Source organism: Battus philenor, unplaced genomic scaffold, assembly GCF_028537555.1.
Source record: "Battus philenor isolate CCGP_79_NKW_IND1 unplaced genomic scaffold, ilBatPhil1.0.hap1 SCAF_3, whole genome shotgun sequence".
NCBI lineage: Eukaryota > Metazoa > Arthropoda > Insecta > Lepidoptera > Papilionidae > Battus > Battus philenor.
Genome location: NW_027181693.1, coordinates 15855894 through 15878930, shown reverse-complemented (window position 1 = coordinate 15878930; position 23037 = coordinate 15855894). Strand labels below are relative to the sequence as shown.

The window sequence follows — 23037 nt, the reverse complement described above, 5'->3', positions numbered from 1 at the left end:
TATATGTATATTTATGTATATGTAACATACAAGATGTTAGTAAAATTCGCTGACGCGTTGACTTTGAGTGGTAGTAGGGGGGAGGTAGCATATAAATGGCAGAGCGATGACACTCGGTGTTTGGCACAGGTCGATCTAACATCTCCCGAGGATGCCCCGTGGAGAGGTGAAACACGTGTAGAGTAGATTAACGGTGGTAGTTGTGTTTCGCATTGTTCACCGCACGTGCATTTATCAGCGGGCCGGCGGGCGGTGCACTTCATTGCACGACTACTGCTGCATAGCGGAAGTAGCTGTATATTAGTCCCTTTCTTAGCGAATTAATTAATTGCCTGTATTGCTCACACAAAAATATGGATTTTCGTAAAAAAAATCACAATTCTCTCAGCTAGTTCATTAATAAAACACGTAATACACTCGGACAATATTTTCGAAATTGCTATAGGTCAATGAACTAGAAATTTTATTTACGACATTTATTAAATTCGCGAGGGCCCGTACCATCGTTATGGACATTAATAGTAATTGCTTCGTTGTTTAATTACAACAAAATTTAGTGAAAACTGATGTAAAACACGAAAACACTTGATTAATTGCGGAAACATTTGTAAAATAATTTCTTATACGGCATGTTATATCATCATACGATATAAAATTTTAACTTTAATTATACGTAAAAAAATTAACTAACTTTTTAAAGACATTATTTCTCTTCGTTATGTTTTTTTTTGTTTAAGACCTAACTTATAATTCTTCGAAAACTTCAATGACCGCCCCAACGGTCAGCCTTTGTGACGTAACAACTCTATTCGAGTGACGAAATATAAATATATTTCCGTTACAATATCACCACCATCATATTTATTATTAGTAAATATAAATATATATTCATTTCATCACCGTCTTTTCAGCCCATAGACGATTGCTGCAAGGCATACGCCACCGCCAGTCATCTATGGGGGATATACCATAATCGCTACACATATCAGACGAGTTGGCGATCGCAGTTTGATATTTTTAAATTCTAATTAATTAATGCACAAATTGTGAATTTACTGAGACCCACGATCGCATATCTCAGTCTTATAACGCTCTGCTGCAACTGCTCAATTAACATATATTTATATTAGGGGGATGAACAGTTTCTACAATCATTCATCATCTAAACCAGCTCTATCCGAAAATTCTATTTAAAAAATCATCTTTGGATCAAAATCATATATTAGGTGGACCGGAAAGTATGCCGATTCTGTCGACATATTTTACACAAAAACCGAGCGATTTTGACCGCTCTGGCATTGAAAATTTGTATAGCCTGCAAATGGTTATTGATAAAGTGTGAATATATTGTTGATCACAAATAAAAACTTGTCAAAACGTAGTCGTGTGAATTTAACTTAAGAATGCGACATTACTTTCCGATCCTTTTAATACATTAGTTAATATATGATGGTATGTACACGTCGACATCTTACTACGTCATTTGTATTATCTGTACGTAATTGCTTCTAGTGAAAAGACTACCCTTTGTATTTTCTTGTTCTATTTATCAATCTTTGTATTTTTTACATATCTAATAAAGAGGATTTAATAAGTATGTTAATAGAGTTGGTCACAGACTATCACGGTGTTTATAATCTTTGGCAGGAAACAACGTAAAGACAGCTAAAATACACGTCACGAAACACTTGTAACAATGTATTCGAGCGGCAGTATCGCTTACGGGAACACAATGCGCTGACAACAATGCAATGCGTGAATCGGACGACTCACGCGCAAGTTGGACGCGTGTGGATTTTTTTGGTTGTGTGCGCAAGGGGTTCATATTATACACACAATCTAGGGAACATGGATAAAATTAAAATAGTAAGCATAAAAGTCGTTGGGTTATAGCAGTGCTCTGCAATCGGCGTGTCGTAGGTCGGATTATCCATCTTCGGTTCTTCGTGTATCGCTTATATGCTATCGCAGGCATATCAGCCAGCATCTCTCAAATTCAAGCAAGTCTCAAATTCGTCATTGCGTCAATAACAAAAGCAATTCTATATGATCTTATTTAATAATGTAACATTAGTAAATGCATCAGCATGCATCGCACCGCTTATCCAAGATTACGTTCACAAAATTCGCGTGTGACAATAAACCCGTCCACCTGTCCGGCCGGCCAAACAGATGACCCGAGACCAATGACCCCCGCGAGTGCACGTGGATATCAACACTATCCAACCTCCTTATCTAACAGCTAACAAACGAACAGGACGACGGTCGCACTGACTCACCGCGCAATCGAAGACGCCTCGGCCTCATTTCCGCTAACGTTTCGCCAATATTTGTCAAGATAGCGCGCCATCTTTATTTCCGTTAGAATTCGAAAATTTAAATTTTAATTACGTTGCAAAACTATTTATTCAAATTAAGATTTTTTTTAACAAATCTTTGTTTATCAACAGATGTGTGTAACACTGCCATTAAATTTCAAACGTTATTTTCTTTTTGCATAATTTCTCAAAATTTAGCTGTTAATCTGCCTTATTTATAATGCAAATTGCATCATTATTTATTTTGATGTGGGTTGTGCTAAAGTCATAGTCTACACGGACCTAATGAATAATTTAAAATTTATAAATAATTTTTTTAACAAAATTGATTTGATTTAAAATTTGTACAAAATTCGACATCTGTATGGTTTTAGTGGACATCTGTTAGATTTCATTTATAATAGCCTAAGCTTACTATTCCGTATTAAAAAAAAAAAACTTGAATGAAATCGGTAAAGTCATTCTCAAGTTCTAGCATCACCAAGGGAAAACACTCAAACAGCAGAAGCAACATTACGTCATAATCAGCGGCGCATGGAAAAAAGGAAATCCATAAAAATGAAATTGATCATTTACATTGTTTTTTTGGCCCCTGTTATTAGGTGCAATTCGTTCCCCTATCTTGTGGAAGCAAAAGGTCATTTCTTTTTGTTTAATAATTTTATTTCGCATCTTATTTTATTTCCGCACTCTACATCCTTTTTTTTCAACATTTCGTCTCTTACCCTTTTATTCCATTTCCCCTTTTTTCCGATACCTTTCTTCCGTCACCTAATTCCTTAGTTTTACAGTTATTATTTTGTTTACAATTTGCTTTTTATTTTGTTTTACAAATTTTCTCAAGTCTTATATCGTTTTATTATATCTTTTACAATTATTCCACACTGTTCTAGGAATACCATTCACATCGTTATAAACACGGGCGAAGCTAATCAATATGCACACTTTTACTTCGGACTTATTTGTTTTTACCACAAGACCTGCCGGCCCTATAAAGTACCCCACATATAATTCAGTTAAGGAGTTCTCTTACATCAATGTTGACTAGCCCGTCAACTGCCTATGGACATATCTGCCCTCAAAGCTCTAACCGAAGCGAAGTAGACAACATTATATCAAATTGCCTTAAAAATATAGTTTAAATTCGCTTGCTCTGGATATACTTCAGACCACAGGACCATAAACAATTATTTATTTATTCATTTAAAAAAAAAGTTCCCGACAATGACAGGCGCCATGTTGCCCACTTTTCGGCCAACGAATAGCTAAAGGACACTTCATAGTATCGGGTTTCAAAAAGCCATCATGAGAGGAAAGTTCTGCTTGGGATGTCATTCCAAATTTTGTTAGCAGCGGTTAATAACAGCAGATTCTATTGTTGTATTGTTTCTGAAGATGTTACTGCTTTTAGCCCTAAGGCTTTCACAGCTTCATCGGTACTGAATCCACGGAGCGGAAGGGTCCGTGAACTAGATTTAAAACTAGAAACTAAAAGCTGGTGGGGCGCCTACCATTTGCACGGCGACACTTGCACGTTGTTAAGGCTCTTTGCGGTAGAGCTTTGACGGGGTGTGTTGTGGTGTGTGCTTGCGGTTTGGGACGGCAGCGTGTACCACAGGCGAGCCGAAGAGGGATCCGGATCCAACCACGGTCCGCCCACGCTGTTCGCGGTTAGGGAGCGGGCGGCCGCTCACTAAAAACGGGTGTTGTAGCGTGTTGGATGATGTTTTGTTTTATTATGTAGAACGCGACGACCTGTGTAAAGTGTTGCAGGTGCAGTGAGTAGCAGGTTTCATTGTCTGTGACCTTATATACAACTACCTTTGTAAAACTATAACGCGAGTCAATCGACTACTAGCGCCATCTATCGCAGACGTTCGAAGTAACAGCGTTCATACTTATTTTGCATCAAATAAAAGATTTACAACAACAAGATTTGATTTTAAGGATATCCTAGGTTCGGCTACCTATATATAAGAAAATGGTTAAAAAATATTTACTAGGCCGTTGATTATTTATTCTAAAAATGTTTTTTCTTTCCTGCTTCTTTGTTCATTTATTCATCAATTTAATATTTTTATTTATAATTGTGTATTATCTGTATTTTTATGTATGCTATACACCTATATATGTATGTTTTATCTGTACGTACACATTAACTCTTTCTTATTTATCCGTTGCGTGTGATAAGACCGTCCAATGTACTTTTGTCTTTATTATGCAACTATGTATACATTTACTAGCATATAAAATGAAGCGTTTTAAATTAAATTGATAATTATACCGGATACATTAAACAAACGAGACATTTATATACAAGAATAACTGCTTATCGATAACTGAACTGTAACACATAGAAATCAAATTAGCAATTATCGGTCAATCACCTGCGCAAGACTCTACCGTACAAAGTATCTTATTCTCACGCTCATTGCAATTGAAAAAAAAATGAATCATTAATTAAGAAAATAAAACAAACGCGACCTCAACGAGACGAACTCGGTTTTAATACAGGTCAATGACCTCTTAAAATTTTGCAAAAAAAAAAATAACAAGCGCGATAATGAACTCAGACGTGTTATCTTTTAAAACGCGGAATATTATAATGTGGGTGTAATTTTCTATGAATTACAATTGAATAAGATTATTTTACTTTTATACAGGATGATAGGTTATTGATGTAAAAGCTATAAAACTTAGTCGCTGATAAATAGGTTAGATTACTTTTTTTTGTATTGGAATTTTGAGAAACCAGTTACTTCTGGCAATACAAAGTCTACAAGGACAGAGAGTAAATAATAATTCATTTTAAAACCTTTTCTTACTTTATTATCATTACATAGATGTTTGAATAAGATATAACATACGTTGACAGTAAATGAGCAATAAATATTCACCCTTCATATCTTTACACCTATAACCAATCAATCTGTGTATTTTTAATTTCAAAATACGTAGAGAAAATTTTTAGACCTTGTTATTTCCAGACAGTGACGTCAAAATAGGTACAGATTCTAAATAAATTTCACGAGAATAAAAATAAATCATACAAAATACGCAAAATATGGTGTACAAAAGGCAATGTTATCGCAAACTGCTTTTTATTCTAGACAACCATTGGATAGTCTTGGTTACCTAAATAAAAATAGAGCGGGCGATCATCGAGTGATTGAAGTGGTTGGAACTCAATTTACAAATATATTAAAATACAGATTTGCAGACTTGCTTTATTTGGGGGCAGGGACATTACAAGTGGTGTAAACATTTTTTTTAATTTTTTATACCTATTGCTCTCTTCTCTTTCGCTCCTCACAAAGTCCTTCCCTCCGTTCCTCACATCCTTCACAAAATCTTTCATTCTTCATGTACTGGTTCTTCCCACATACATCGCCTTTCTTTCCTCGTCTACATTTCTAATTAAATTGGTTCTTACTACTACTATTACTCTTTTTATCCGACCCTTTATTTTAATCTTTCTCTTATTCCTAGCAAAGGTTGTATGCACCACTTCTCTGCAGAACCTCAGAAATGCAGGACGGCATTTGTCGTCACCCATGAAGAGGCATTGCCCATCTCAACTTCGATCAAGGTGGAGTCCTTTAAACACAGGATAGCTGAAGATAATGTGATCCACGGTCCACCACGGTCTAGTCCACTTCCACGAGGGACTCTATTTTGGCTTCATCCTTCGTCTTTTCAGTTCATAGACGCCTACTGCAAGGCTTAGATCTCCTGCAAAGTTATCTATGAGGATATTTACCATTACCACGCTTGACTGACAGGTTGGCAATTGCAATGCAATTGTAGAGGCTTTGTTTTCTATGGCTAATCAAGTTAATAATTCAGTACTTAGGGTAAATCATTTACAAACTGCATTGAAACTTAAAAATACCTTACGCTATAGTTTAACTTATTTATTAGTTATTTCGTCTTTATGTTGAACAGCCGACACGAAGAAACAAAAAATAACTTTATAAAGCAGAAATTAATTCTATTTTTTTTTTCAAGTAACACAAAGTAACTTACTACTAAAATATTTTTAATCTAGCAACACACACGTGATAATAATCGCGAGCTATTTAACATACAATGTACTGAAACGCACTTGCTGCACTTGGGAAGCGAATCTCTCGTCCGAACTGCGATCTTCGACCCCCGGACTTACTAAAGGTCAATATACCAAACTAGTGAACATCTTGATAAACTATTTCTCATGCACATTGGTCACGGGTTCGATTTACACGATCAACATGTAAAGTGACTCAAAATATTATTAAATATTTAATGGAATCAGGCTTGCCATGCGGAAGTCCATCCTATGCAAGAAAAGAACCAATATTTAGCCACTTCCGCACATGCAGTGGTAGTCGTGCAACAAAGTGCACCACCCGCCAGCCCGCTGATAAATGCGTATGCGGCAAACAATGTCAATCACACAACCGTCACCGCCAAACCACTCATCACGTATTTCACCCCTCCACAGGTCATCTTCAGGAGTTATGTTACACCGATTGGTACCTCTCTCTCTCTCTTACTCTGTGTTTTGCTCGAAATATTATTAAATACTAATAAAACCTTTAAAACGGTGAATGCACACACACACACTGATAGATAACTATACATTCATCCCTTTTGAAAACAGGTACCAAGCAGAGATCTAATTTTTTCATACTTATTAAGAAAAATGTGAAGATCACCAGTGTAAAGATAATAAAAGACATATAACGAATTATTCAGACTCGATATATTTACTGGAATAGTTTATTTTGAAACGATTACGTGTCAGTGTCAACGGAAGTCACAAAATTGTTTTTAAATTCTTAACGACTTACGTCATTTTTCTTCTAAATATATTTTTATCGCGATGTATCCAAATTAAAAACGTATGCAAATAAATAGTACGTAGTTAGTGGGCCGACTTGGACTGTCTCTAGACAGCCATATAACAATTGCGGCTAGAGGGTCGAATCTTAACTTAGTTGCTATTGCGTGGCCAACATTACTGCCACTTCGGACAGAATTAGCGATGAAGTGGCAGAATAAACTTCAGCAACACTTCATCTAATATAATAGGTGGTTGACGTATGCTGTAATGTACAAACCGAAATTGATTCCGGCACGGCCCGACGGTTTTCGCAGCGGCATCGAATTTTATTTTTACCTATGCACGTGTCTCGGTGTCAGGACGGCATGAAAGCGCTGATGAAAGTGTGAGATTGCTTTGTAGTTAGTGACACCTGAATATAATGATAGCGCGTTTTAAAATACAACCAACGCCATCTCGTACGAACTATAGAAACATAAAATGCCAAGTGACGAAATTATTTATGAAATAAACCTGGATGACAAAACAATTACACTTTCTTATAGTAGATAAAACAATGTCATTATAGAATAGACAGATTATAAATCTTACCTTTCGTCGCAACCGGTATGGACTGTCGGGTCATATCCTAAAAAGGAAAACAATAGATGAGTAAACAAATATAAAAATTATCACACATAAAGCTAAGATTTACAAATAAACTGTACAATAATTCATCAGGCAAAGAAAAAAGTGCAAAATATATTTTTTAAAGTTCTAGTGTACCAAAAGCAGATACGTAAAGGGGGCCAGTAATAAACAGAAAAGAAAAAATGTACAGCAACAGAAACACTGGCAACATACGAAACACCCGCATCGCGGTAAACGATCGGATTGCATAACAAAAAAACTTAAAACTTGTATTTCGAATGCGGGCTTGTCCATGCTTTTACTAATTCAACTTTGTTACCTTTTAACTGGCTGATAATAAATTTATTTTTACAGTTGTTTAAGTTGATAACATACAAATAAAATATGACAACTCCATACAAACACAATCCATTTTTATTGTTTTGTTTCTATTACTACACTATTCAAAGTCTAGTAATCTGATATAACTCGGTAAATTCAATAGTATTGCATAAATGCTGTGAAATAGAGGGTGATGGTTAAGCATCTCAGGTAAATAAATGATGAAGTCTGTGCCTTACATATGTGATTGGAGACGGTGACCAATTCTACACCACAATAAAGAAAACGTGTATAAACAGGATCACTGATTAATCGAAACAGTGTTTTTGTGCGTGTTTAGATCCACCATGTTGAACAGCAATATTCCCGCTCTACTGGAGATATTTTTAAAGTTGACTAATAAAACATAATACTTTACTGTGACACATTACCGTGCTTAGATGCAAAATGATGAAGAACTAAACCTGGTCGTATAACACTATCAAGTCCGATTGGACAGTCACCTGATAACTTCGTCGTTATTTTAAACCAGAAGCTGCTGCAGATGTTCAGAGAAGCTAAAAGTCTGAGAGTGGAAGTACACAATATGGAAGCATCTGTTGAAGGTGTCTCTGAGCAATGATGATTACGAGAAGGAGTAATCAAAACACGGCATAACTTTAATCAAAGAATAAATCTAAACTTGTACTTTACATCGCAATCTATTGGCAACAGCTGTAATTATGACAGAGCGTACGACAGCACAAATAACTCAACGGCGTGTGACGTAACAGGTTATATTAATCACCCGATTCGTGCAAATGGCTCGTATAATTGCAACCAATCGGCCGCAAGGAGGTTAACATGCGGTGCAATATACTAAAACCTATTTCATCGACTCTCACTGCGAGATCATCGCTAATATTAACCCTTTCGTTACCAGCGCAAATGTTGGACGGTATCCATTTGCCGTTCCTAACATTGCATTGTTATTGAATTGATTCCTCTAAGGGTACAATCATTTTATTGAACGCGCCTTTACTTAAAAACTTCTTCGAAAACATACTACGTATTTGGAAAGTAAAATTTAAAATATAAAAATGTATCACCGCAATAATAATCTACTAAGGTCAACCTTAATAGATTAAGAAAGACGTTTTACTTTTAATTTATAAATCAGTAGAAATAAATCAAAGTAGAAGGTGCGTTGTTTGCAGTGCAAATGGCAAAAGACGGGAATCTAAATATGAACGTAAAAGTTTGTAATATGGACTTAAGTGTAGATCCCTATTTCAAGATTTATCACAGCCAGATAAATTACTAAGAATTATCCTAACTTCCATTTTTAACTAATATACTAGTAAAATCTTTAAATATGTAACACTTAAATGAAAAATTTCGCACTGCCTGGTACTGCGGTAAGGAAAGGGTTAACATTTGAACCAAACGACTTCTCGGAATCACTTTCGGGTTATTAATTCACTCGTGCAGATTTATTTAAAACACTGCTCATTTATCAGCAGTGCGAGAAATTATATACATGAAATATTTTAGGAATCGAACCTACCCTAACTGGCTTTGGGAGTTCCAAGCCTTTCGCTACGGCAATGTGTTATGGCAGTGACATCGCTGAAAGGCTATCGATGTACTTGCATTAAATTCACGTAACGAGGCTCATAGTCAAATGATCAGTACTTGACCTACACACAGGCGAAACGTCGTAGCGAAAAAAAATCCAATTCACATATTAATATATCTTCCTCTTCTCCTTTTTTCGTTGCTGGAAACCATGTATGTCTTAAGCGCCTTGCGCACTTGCTTTAAAAAGACGTTCATGGCACGTCGAGATATTTTTGTCTCAAAATAAAGAACAACGTGTACATGCCTATCGACGTGTTGATAGATATTTTTTGCAAAAATGAAAATAACGAGGTGCATACATCGCTTAACATCAAGATTATTTCTCGAACTACAGCTCTAGATTGCATCGTCGCAATTGTGAAATTTCGTAGCGCATATGGTTAAAACGCTTCGACGTAACTAATGACAAGTTATTTCAAAGCTAATCTGACTTCTGAAAACAACTGACGATCGTTGACGATGACGTCATCATTGCTTTTACGAAAAGTTTATATAGTGACGAGTTATTTGAATTATGAAATTCAGAAAGTACAGGACCCTTATTTCGACTTCTCAGAAAATCCCCGCCAATCACACTATAAATTCTTAGGCAAAATCGTAATTGTCCATATAATTTATTCTTAGTCATGCTGTGGGTGAGAAGAATAATTATTTCTGTCTTGTTTATTTCTCCATTCGTGTCCGTCTTGTCACACCTTCACCGAATCAATGACAAAATATTAACGCCATCCTATCGTCTGCTCTACCCAGGGCAGTATTAGTAAGGAGTACAGTTACAGAAGACCTAATCAGTGTAGCGTTCAACATTCCCTACAAGCAGTAGTTATTTCAATTCATCTGATATTCTGTGCGTTTTGCCAAAGTATCTTAACCCTTAATAGCCTAGAGTTTCAATTTTGATATCAATCTTTTAAACCGAATGTTCACATTACTATTCTTTTTTTTTTATAGGTTGGCTGTACATATTTTACAGTTGTATAATATTCTTTCCATGGAAATTTAAAAAAAAAACTATTTTTCCCTTCATCTAGACCCTCAAGCAAACACGCAATATTAAAAAAAATCACTTTCGTAAATCAGGCTATTAAGGGTTAAGCACCGTTACTAACAAATTGTCGAGAGCCTGATTTTAATCTTGAGTTAGTCAAGAATGAACTAGTAGACTAGTGATCAACATTTACACTAGTGCATAGGAACGTTACTAGATGGCGCTTGCAGTCGATTACCTCGCGCTATTGTTTGGCGTGGGTAATCGTAAACGCCTTCGCTCGATTTACTTAACAATTAACACAGAGGAAAGAATTGAGGCTTGATATATATGTTTATTAACCCTTTTAGTGACAGAGCCGATATATCGGCCCGCGCTTTACAGCGCTTTACTATTCGCATTGCGGAAGAACTTTATTACAAAATAAATTGGTAATACGTTATAAATGATCTAATTTCATTATGAGAGAATTAAAAATATAGGTTTTCATTTTAACTCTGTGGAAGACGACCGAATATGGAGGTACTGAAATCTAACATAAACACCGATGGTTGCCGCTCCAGCGACATACAAGCTGCGACGTCATTTGCTGTGGCTTTGGGCTCTTATCGAACAGTTCCCAGATATACATCATAATAATTAGTCCATATAAAATTATGATTAAAAGATGACTATTTGTATATGCAAATACGTTGTGTAAGACAGAACTCGACTTTTACTATTTTTATGAATATTTATACCTTTTCCATTTACATAATTTTTAATGTCTAGAAAAAAAAACTAGTCAAAGTTTTGTTCTTTACTTCATCCACAGTTTATTGCTTTTTGAATCATGTAAATATTGTTTCTCTTCTTTATGCGTATTTTCCCAAAACCTAGTAAAACTATGAAATTCGACTGGTTATTTACACGTAGGCACATCTTTTTCGCCCGGCACTAAAAGTGTTAACTTCAATTTAAAACTCAATAATATATGATTCGATTGACAACATTGTTAGAGTCCTGGGATGTCGCTGGACGCGAGAAGCGTAAAATTGATCATCGTGGCGACCTTCAGGGAAAAGCCTATGTTTCGCAGTGACGGCTGACACTTTAACGACGACAATAAACGAATTGGCTTCTATGTACCACTAGTATATACTTTCAAAGAATGCACAATTGCGGTGCATTTAATGCAAGGGCTGTAACGATAAGATAAGAAACGCAAAGTAGGTCAGCGGGCAGGTGTTACGTAATTTCCTGAGCGCCCGCAGCGACCCTAAACGGATTAGCGGCGGCAGACGGGTCGGCACAAACTTAATTAAAACGTGCAATATTCAATCCCATCAGTAGACGGGAAAAGGTGCGACTATTTTTGGCACACGCAAACACTTCATATTATTATGTTTAACGATTATTTAAATGTTATCACAATTGCCGGTATGAAATATCAAGAAAGAAAAAAGTATTTTTATTAGTTAATTTCAAATGTATACGGCCATTAATACCGATAATATTTTTTAACTTCTATAACTCATATACATTCTATTACAGCAGAATCTTTGTCAGGTATAACTAAATCTTTATATCACCGCTCGCCGTCCCAACCGAATAAAATGATAAGTCCAAAAATGAAACATTTCAGGAGAGACGAAAAAACTATATAATAATTATATCCCAAAAATTTTATCTACATAAAGCAGTGAAATTATTTATCAATCAATAGGAGTGAAGTCAGTACATATATCGTATAAACTTTTTATTCTTATTTGTACTTTAGTTTGTTTTTTATTAGAAAAAAAAAGATAGCTGCCTATTTCGGCCATTTTAACCAGAAAATTATGAAAAAAATTGACATGGTGTATTGGAACTCGTAGATTGTAAATATTTAGAAACACGATAAAAGTTATAACGGCGATGGTTTTTTATTCAGCGGGGGCGGGGATATCACGTTTCGTTACCACATCATCATTAATAATAAAAGCAGTAGACGTCCACTGTTGTACATAGATTTTACCCAGAGAATACCAAAAAGACGAAGCGTTTTACATCCAGCGTCTTCCTGCGGGCTGGCGGGCGGTGCATTTCATTGCACGACTACCACTGCATGTGCGGAAGTAGCTAAATATTGGTCCTTTTCTTACTTAGAATTGACTTCCGTAAAATAACGCCCGATTCCATTAGTGGCTATTTGTTCTAGGCGCTATGTAACCTGCACACTATCCCTTCAACTTGCCAAACCAGTGGCCTATATCGGTTACTTTAATTCGTCTACGGAACTCTTTCGTCCTGATTCATTCTTGTAGAGCAATCCCGGACATAGCCCTGTACAGCCCTGTCAGGCTATTAACTTGCTAATGAGACTCCGAGGAGTAATTATGTACTATTGAATATCATATTACACAGAATTAATTAATGGGAGCACGGTATCGTATCCCATTTCAAAATAATTAGCGGGAAAATTACGACGATCTTTAGGGAACTTCCTTCGAAATCATCGAGTGAAATTCGCAAGCCATTAAACCGCTTGAGTTTTTCAAAGAGCGAAAAATAAATTGCCGCAACATTAAACTCCGACGGAAAATAAGAACAAGGTTACAGCGAAAAAAAGTTCTTTAAGAAAGAGCCAAACACATTTTAATGATGTATTAATAATTAATGATTATAAGCTCTGATCAAAAAATAGGGGGAATTCTTTAATTATTCTTTCAAACCAATTTCATCCCCTTCAAACGATAAAAATGATAAAAAGTACTTTAGCTAACGCGTTATCCAGTCTTCGAAACAATCGGAATAGTCTTTTTCCAGTATCGCCCTTCAAGATCTTCTTCAAATCGGTTTTTAACTGTCAAAATGGCGTCCCCGCATTATCATTTTCAATTTGTTAATAGCTAATAATCCTATGCAGCAATGGCAGGTGACTACTTTAGTTTCGGAACGATATCAGTTGAGTTTTTAAACGCACTTTTTTTTTCAAAAAACCGAGCGATTTTGGCACCAATCGAAACACGTGTAACTCGAAGAAAATTAAATTTTTTGACAAACAAACTTTATAGTTTGTTCTACCAAGCTAGGAAAAAAATTACCTGCTTCTCTAATGCACGGGAGTTTGAAATATCAATTTCACATTACTTCTTAATCATAGTAGTATAACTTAAAGAATTCACAAGTAATGATTTTTACACTATTCCACAGACTGAGTTAAACTTAATTTTTTTTCCGCTATCAAAAATTGATTTCCTTTTAAAACATAGATTGAGAATCTAGGACTCATTGATCTCTATTCATTATGGTCAGTAGTAGACGTACTTACGTATTATTAATGTTTTTACTACAACTTTTACGAGCAGGTTTCTATTGTCAACGGAAATCGTTTGAACAGCTAGAAATAAAATATCATCTTCGCCGCTGCTTCCAAAAAGCAAAACAGCAATCAATACACCGACATTTTTGATTAAAAATTAGCATGATGTAAGACAGGAATGTGAAACTTAAAAGCTAATTAGGCCATAAATTGTTTAACTTTAGGTAAAAATAATTGTTTACAAAAATAAATATTTACATTTTGACTATAGTAAAATATTGGTTCACGTCCTGATTTCACATCTTCTATGATTAATATTGCAACCGACTGAAGAAGACCATCCACGTAGCTTCATTGGGTAAACAAGGCTGTCTTGCTTCATTAAATATAAGCGCCCACAATAAACTCAATCGGGTTATTTATTTTTTATCACTTTAGGTAATTCATTTGCAAGTTTTATTGTAAAAACTTATCTTTACAATACAAAAGGATCTGAAAATTTATATTTTTAGATACATGATTAAACCGTATGCCATTTTAACTTTAATTTTTTTCGTTACTTCAGATGACTACGATAGATGGCGCTGGTAGTAGATTGCCACGCGCTATCGTTTGACGTCGGGTAGTCGCATATAAGAGCACCGCTAAGTTGTGTCAGAATTTTAACATTGACAAGATCAGGTAAGTCTCGCCTTCACCGCTTTCTCCTCGGAGTGCCACGTGTAGACTCTGAAACGTTTTTTAGTATAGTTCACGGATCCTTCCGCTCCGTGAATTCTTTTTCGATGAAGCTGTAAAAGCCTTAGGGCTAACATAACTAACTTCTCACGAAACATTACAAATTGTGTCAGAATGATTTATTATATCTTTTAGCTTTCCTTAGCTTTAATTTTGGTACTAGACTTACATTTCTCTTTATCATTCTGTATATTTGGCAGTTAAGGATCTCTTGCTCCCACCACATATAAGATGTCTTCCCTCCTTTGCGTTTAGAGCCCTTCTCCTTCACCTTTTCTCGTCCCACGGTCTCTTATTCTAGAGGGCTATTACAACAATCATTCTCAATCCAACCGACAACTCTAAGACCAATATCTCTGATATTTCTCTGACTTATTACATAACGCAAGTAAATTTCTTTTATGAAAAACATTAATTTCAACTAATATACCAACTTATTTGCAATTATTTTCCTTGAATTATATTCTCATGTATCTAGTCATGTTTATAAACGTCTGAAGGTGGGCGTTGTTAGATATTAGCCCGTTATCTTTTAAACTGCTATATTTAGCATCATACATTTTCATTCATATTGTTGTGAAGATTTAATTAGAAATAAGTTTATTTATTTCATTCCAACGTATATCACAATCAACCACATTGGTATTGTCCATAACAATATAATATACATTAATGTTCGAGTTTCAAATGTTAGGCTTGATGAATGTTAGGGTATGGTAGCGAGATCGATGTGATGCTGGTGGGGACAGGAAATTAGGTGCGACGCATGAATGCGCGGAAACGAGCTACTCGCAACGGAGCCCGCAAACCCACAATACCCGTGCGAAATGCGCGTGGGAATCGCCACTGGCGCAGTGCTAACCATTTGCACTTCTCGTCGATCACCAAACTTTGCTAACCTAATATAAATATAAACACTCTGTCTGCAAATAAGAATTTAATCATCTAGAAATCAAAAGGCCTCTTGCAAATTAGAAAGCCGTGTTCACAATGATCAGTTTAAGTAAGTCCTGCAGAAAGTACGAACGCCGATGAACGACCACTGCCAAGCATATGCCTTCCCCAAATATAGACTTTACTATATCATGGGTCCACGCAGTCCGGCTTCTGATCGCCATTTGAGAACTCTTCAGCCCTCCAAGCACTACAAGCGATACTTCCAGCTAGTCTAGTGACTAAATCGTCTATGGATATCTCCATTTCTGATAAGACTTCGGCTGCAAGCATCTTTCGAATAATCAATTAAAAACTTACTATGACGTCATTGGTGTAGAGACGTGCGTAAGGTAAGCTGATTAAAAACGATGAGTCAAATTCTACCCTATAGGTAAGGGAGAAAATATATCTCAGCGCCGCCAATACGAACACTTGGCGTTATTTATCTACACATTTTCGCCTCGTCACTTATTTGAAATAAGTCATCTTTCAATACAGAAGACTGTGTAAGATTATTTATGAGTTTACTAAGCGAACACTCTAGTCTAATTATTTACGAAAAAAAATGGCTTGCATTAGTTGCCAAAAATGGACAAATCCATTCGGATCAAGTCGGACAAAGCGCAATTTTCCTCATAGCGACAACCAAATGAATGAATCCATTACAGTCCTATGAACAGTTCCCAGAAACAGATAAATAATTATTACATTTTAAGCATCCAGTGTAGGTATTGAGTAAAAACATTTAAAAAACTTTTAAGCTAAACGGTTTTTTGATACCCATATTGTGGTGGTTGTGGAAAAATATTTACCTAGTCCGCCATATTGGAACGGCGTCCATCTTGAATTAAAATTTTGACATAATCATCGTCTTTTACTAGTGTAGCCCTGTCATTTGATACCCATATTGAAGGGGTTAAGAAAAAATACGTAATCCGCCATTTTGTATCGGCGGCCATTTTATATTTATAATTTATTTATTGTATATTATGTATGTTATGATTTTATTATATTGTATTGTCATCTAAATTAAATGTGTGTACCAAATTTCAGATCAATCTGACAACGGGAAGGTGCTTAAATTTCAATTTCTAATTTTGATCCAAATAAATTCCGTACGGGTCGAACTAAATAAAACCGTTTAAAAACATGTTTATTTAAAAAAAGAACGTTCTCTGATGAAGTAAATTGTCAGACAACAATGAATCATTATCATCAGTTCAACCAAAGTACACTACTGGACATATAACTTCCACATTGATTCCCTAAAGCACCGGCTGGAAGCGGCCTGCATCAAGCGACTTTCGACCTAAAAAGGTTATCTATTAAACAACCATGACACTCTTAAATTGATATATTGTTACAAATCACGAGTTACAGAACCCTTGAAACAATAAACACGGAACTCTATCAAGAAGTGCCGTAAACACGCGTGACCTTGAAGTTATTTATAGATTTTTGTGTACGCTTCTCGGAAATTCTAACCGAGTACTATCTCGAACTTACTAGAACCTTCTCCGTAGTATAAATAGGTGTACTCCCCATGTCGACAGTTCAATGTTGTTTTTTGAGTTATAACATTAACATCTACGATTAGTGTCACAAAGTGACTATTTGTTAAGTTATTTGGACTGTGATGTCTTGAGCGATTTGGAAGCGAAGTTTGGACTAAGTACACTGTGTTAAAGTAGGGTGACCATTGTAAATAAAGGACTCGTTATGAACCAGTGGTGTTTCATTCAGTCACAACCCACAGTACGTAACAATATCAAATATAGTTCCTATGTCCAAACTTTTTACGTCCAATTGCATTATTTTAATTTTTTTCAGAATCCACAGTACGTAAAAATATTTTTGATTCTTATAAACAGTAGTGATACCTGTTACAACTTATGTCTAGTTTCATACAAGAACTTGTGTTAATAAAAAGGAATAGACTTTTACACCGCGTCCTCTCCCAAATTAAGTTTTCTTCGTGCAAACCTTCTAAAATTAATGCGCCATTTTGAAATACTCTTCTGTATTCGTTTGAAGCTCATAATAAGAAGAACATAATTCATTAACATCACAAACTTACATTTTTTCTGAACAGTTGTTAAAACGACGACAAAATACAGGTTTCCAGTGCGACAATAATGCAATGGAGTGGCTGAATGCAACAAAGTTTTTTCCTACATTTCCTTTATACTTGTTTTTGACGGATCAATAGCTACTCATTAAATACCGTCAGTGATGTCATTATCAATATCTGTGTATTATTTATTTCAATTCTAAAGGTAATAAATTCTATTTCAGCATATAACATAAACATTGATATAAAAACTTTTTATATAAAAAAAGAAATAAGCCATTAGAATAATGAAAAAAAATGTGCTCTATATCACTACAGCTACGTAACAAAGAGGCTACGACTGACAGCGTAACAAGCCGTACGTGTGCGCAAACACCGTGGAGCAACTTAATTGGTAAAGTGCGTGCTGTAAAGGTGCGTTTACACTCACCGTCCGCCGCAGACGCCGCGTGTCTCGTTTTGATGAGATTACATAAAATAGTGTTTTTGATTTTTGAGTTACAGTATTAACTACGCATACATGTCCAAAAAAGTGAAGGCTCGAAAACGGTCATGGCCGGGTGTTATTGACCCAAACAAATACACGGAAAATATATGAAAACTGCATGAGATGTCCACCGAACCTTCACTGCTGCCCGAGTGGCATTTGGACATTCAGCGGGTTCGAGGTGCCATGGCGCTGTTTCAGCTCGGGCTATACAGTTTGAGTATGTATGTATGTTTGTATGTATGTATGTAACGCGTGCGTGTGCGGCGTTCGGCAGCTGGTTTTTTCGTACCGAGCGTGAGTTGCGCACGGGCAGCGTGTGCCCGGCGTCCGCTGTGTCCACTTCCGCCCCCTCTCGCAGGAAGCCGCCCTCGTCGGACGACGAGCCCGACGGCTCCTTGATCGAACAGCGTGCGTCAAACAGTGCCACCGACTGGGCCGCCGAGTGCAGCTCAACTGACCGGCGGCCGATAATCAATGGCGTTCCACGTGAGGTCGCCCATCGTCGCGGCGAAGGTCGCCATGCGATCGATGCGCGCCCTCCCGCATGTGGTTATATCTACTTGCCTGCACATCTAGTTGCGTGAGATTCGTTGCCTTGACAACGGTGCTAATGAACTTAAGCCGCGGATGCCGTGCGGTGCAAATGATCACCTGCCAACTGATGATGAGAGGAAACATGTCTACATTTCCAGCGGCGACCGGTACCGATGTCTACCTAGGTGTTTTCGAAACTCATTTTCACTGCAATCAGTTCGTGATTTATTCTATTTAAACCGGGTCTGGTGCACATTCGGCGTCGTTGGATCTACGGGCACAACTGTGGCGTCTATTGGGGACGCGCTACGGTCCCAAACAAAGAGAGCCGTCGCAGGCCGGCACGCGGTTCAACCGCCTCCGCTAATCGATAAACTATGGCTTCCTGTTAATTTGAACGCATAGCTTATCCACGCAGAGTGGCTTCTTAAACACCGACCGCTGTTGGGACTGGTCGAGCGGTATGACTCAGCGCGGTAGCGGGTTGCAACTGCGGACCGTCGTTTCGAATCGCGCGGTGTGACCTTTAGCGCGGGGTGGAAAGCCGCGCGGATTTATTGCATTTGATTTTCTAATCAGCTCGGCCGACGCGGATTGCGGACTGCGACAAGGTTAGATTACCTGCCATGTTAGCGGTGATGTTGCTAAGAAATTATGCATTTTGAAATTATTGTGGAGTTAAAGCGGGACGGAAACAAATCCATTGCGAAACGGTTGCAAGGACGGTTGTGAAATGATTATGGGCGTTATTATTGCCCTTGATTTAGGGATTAATTGCAAGTTAATGAGAGAAAAACGATTTTTTTTTTGTTCCTGGTCTACAACGTATATAGGCAACAGTGTCGGTTAAGACCGACCGAGTGCAGAGCGCTTGGCCTACACCTCGTCAACGTAACTCAGGTCCAGGGCGGACCAACTGACCAAGGACGCAGCCCTAAAGAGTCAAAGAAGAGAAAGAAGGAAGATTACGAGAAATGCCCCATCTCATTCGTCAAGCGAGAGCTTAGGCTGGGAATGCTTGACGAATGGAATAGGAGTTATATGGAAGGTACGACGGCATCGCCAACACGGAAACTTTCTTCGGTGGACGCACTCTTGATCCAGTTGTTTTCGGGGCACGGGAGATTCTCCGAGCACTTTCATAGGTTTAAACTCAAGGGATCCTCCCTCGCGCTTCTGTGAACCAGGTGTGGATCAGACCGTGATCCACCTGGTAGCCGAATGTCCCGCATTCGGAGGACTCCGAATTGACACCGAATGCCGGTTGGGGAAAAGGATTGCGGAGGCGACCATCGCCTCCGTCATGGTAGAGAAAGAAGGAAGAGGATCCTTCCTTGAACACTGCAGAAAGGTAACCGAAGCAGCCACAATTAGGAACAAGATATAAACTTTAAAATGGTAAAGAAGATATAGTTGGTATTCAATTAAATTTAAAAGAAACAACACGTGTTGAGTGATTTAACGGTGGCAGTTGTGTAATTCGCACTGTTTGCCGCATACGCATTTATCAGCGGGCAGGTGGGCGGTGCACTTTATCGCACGACTAGCACTGCATGTGCGGAAGTGGCTAAATTTTGTTCCTTTTCTTACTTATGATGGACTTCCGCAAAATATCGCCTGATTCCATTAAATATGGACACTATTACGTATCGAACTGCCTTCGATTTCTAAGATCATTTAAGCAAACGCTCCATGGAATGACCTCGCGCTAAAGCTCCCAGAGGGTTGGTTGTTTCGAAACAACTCAGAAACTATTTTGAGACTACTAAAGAATGGTAGCGAGACGACTAGAAGATGGTTTCTAGACAGTTAATACAAGGCTACGAGAGTACCGGGAGGTGGTTTATAGACAGGTAAGGGATGGTTACGTGAAGACTTGGAGATGGTTTCGACCAGGTAAAAGGCGGTAACGGAATAGCGTGCGACGCGATTCGTTTCGGAACAGCGGAGGACGCGCCGCTAACGGTACGGCGCGCTCGCGCACACGCCCGGACGCAAATTGGCAAATTGTCTTACGACAAGCGCAGGCAAGCGCGAGCGACGTGTACATTGACCCTGGTTCAAACACACGCAGCACTAGCAAGTTTCGACGTGTTTAACAAACCGTAATCATTTGTACAAAACAAACATTACAATCATATTTCATTGCTATATATATTTATTTGATTGTAACATTATATTAATTTCAATGTGTAAGTACACTCTTTAGCATATTGATTTGGAGTCAATTTTTATACGAAGGCAACACCAGTTAGATAACATTAATTAAAAATTTCATACTTAACGGTATAGTCGAGAAAAATTGAGTAGGAATTATAAACGGCATAACGTTTTTAATGGCAGACTTTATAGGTAATCTCAAGATAATTGCAATGTGAGACGCAATTGTAAATATATTAGGGGGAGCAGAAAGTAACGTCGCTTTCTTAAGTTAAATTCACACAACTACATTTTCCACAAGTTTTTAATTCTAATCAACAATACATTCACCTTCGTTATCAACAATCTTTTGCCGTCTCGTATACAAATTTTCAATGCCAGAGCGGTAAAAATCAATCGCTTTTTCTGCAAAATACGTCGAGAGACGACGTTACTTTCCAGTCCCCCTAATATAAGCCAATGGTGAATCTAAAATTTCAACTTGTCTAATGGTTTATACCAGAAATGAGCAACATTCGGCTGTTTTAACAAGTCTATGCGGCCTGCCAAGCGCTAAGATAATGATTTTATTCTATCGACTCTCTCCCAACAAAATATTGCCATAAACGTAATGCATACTAAACGAAAACTATTTATTTTTGACGAGTTACTCACACAGTGACTGGTTCAAACATCCAATATAACGAATACAGGCGATTTTATTATTCTAATGTTCATTATAAATATAAGTGTTACTTTATGTGCAGGCCCGCCAAAAAATTTCAAAATTTAAATTGGTACGTTGAGTAAAAAGGTTGCTCACCCCTGGTTTATACAATATAACATTTACGCTCTTATGCTTGTCATAGGAACACAGCTTAAATATTAAAAGAGGACAATATTGATATAACATGATTCGATGTCTTTTTATTTGAATAGGACTGATGCAACAATAGCACAAAAATAATGATCTTAAATATATATATGTTTTACATTGAGCAGCTCTACAGGACTGAGACTTGCGATCGTAGGTCAGGGATTCGATTCACGGTATACAATCTTATATAATTAAAACTTTGTTTAATGATACAGAATTGTCACAAAGTATATGACAGCACTCTTAACAATACTTAAGATGCCGGTTAGTTAATTACGATCGGTGTTTGGATATCGCTAATTTCATGATGGAATAATAATTATTATTATTCACACCAGTAATTGTTTAGATTTCCCAGAGCAGACATAAGTAATATAAATAAAAATATAGAAACAATTCGACAATCAATCGGAATCAAAAATAATCGTTCATAGAGTCGCATGCGGCTCGCGAGTCGCAGTTTGGCCACCCCTGGTCTATATTATTGTGAGACATCCGGACGTTACAACGGCTAGTCTAACACTGGATTGGCTGACTCGGAGTTATATTGCTCCTTTGTGCATACACTAGTTGTACAACCATAAGGGAGATTCTAGTCGAGCCGCATTGAGAGAATCTGCTCTCTCTAGCGGCCTTAAGTGGGAATGCTAAACGTTCTAAGGGATCTAAGGGTAGACGCCCTTCTACGTCCTGACACCTTGAACCAGCGACATCTGCAAATGCCACTTGGGCAACAATGCAGATCCAGTCAAAAAAGGGAACCTTCAAAGTTCGCTACCCTAAAAAACTTCTTAGGTTAAGTGCCCTCTGCGCCCTGAACCTGCTGAATTGCAAATGTCACTTGGTAAATGTAAGTCCGGTAAATAAAAGGATTGATGCTCGGATGTCTCACAGTATATACATAAACAGTATATTCTAGAAATCAGATTTAAATTTATATTATTTGAAGATATTGCTCACCCTGGCCAGTTTGTTGGGTACGGGCTGGAGGTGCTGCGAGTGGTGGCGCGTGCCCGCCAGCTCCGGGTTGAGCGCGAGGATGGCGTCGATCTCCACCTCCTTGCCCTTGGTCTCGCCGCGCTCGTACCATTCCACCGTCACCGACCGCGTCTCGTGGTTCACCCCCGACACGATGGCCGAATGGATTCGACCTGACAACAAAAATATACAATCTCTTATAATTCCTTTTTTTTGGTAAATAACATCTATTAAATTCACAAATAATCAAAATAAATGTATCTTATCGTGTACAATAAAGAATAATTAA

General features: G+C 37.4%; 1 protein-coding gene across 2 annotated transcripts in view; it reads right to left on the bottom strand.

The window, feature by feature from the left end:
• Positions 1–23037, bottom strand: part of Klp10A (kinesin-like protein 10A) — a 94173-nt gene that overhangs the window by 32490 nt on the left and 38646 nt on the right. For both annotated transcript variants that reach the window (XM_068770068.1, XM_068770069.1), the window contains 2 exons: positions 22731–22921; positions 7735–7771 (listed from right to left, as the gene is read on the bottom strand). In XM_068770068.1, the coding sequence (XP_068626169.1) occupies positions 7735–7771; positions 22731–22921 (228 nt within the window). The remainder of the gene's footprint in view (positions 1–7734; positions 7772–22730; positions 22922–23037) is intronic.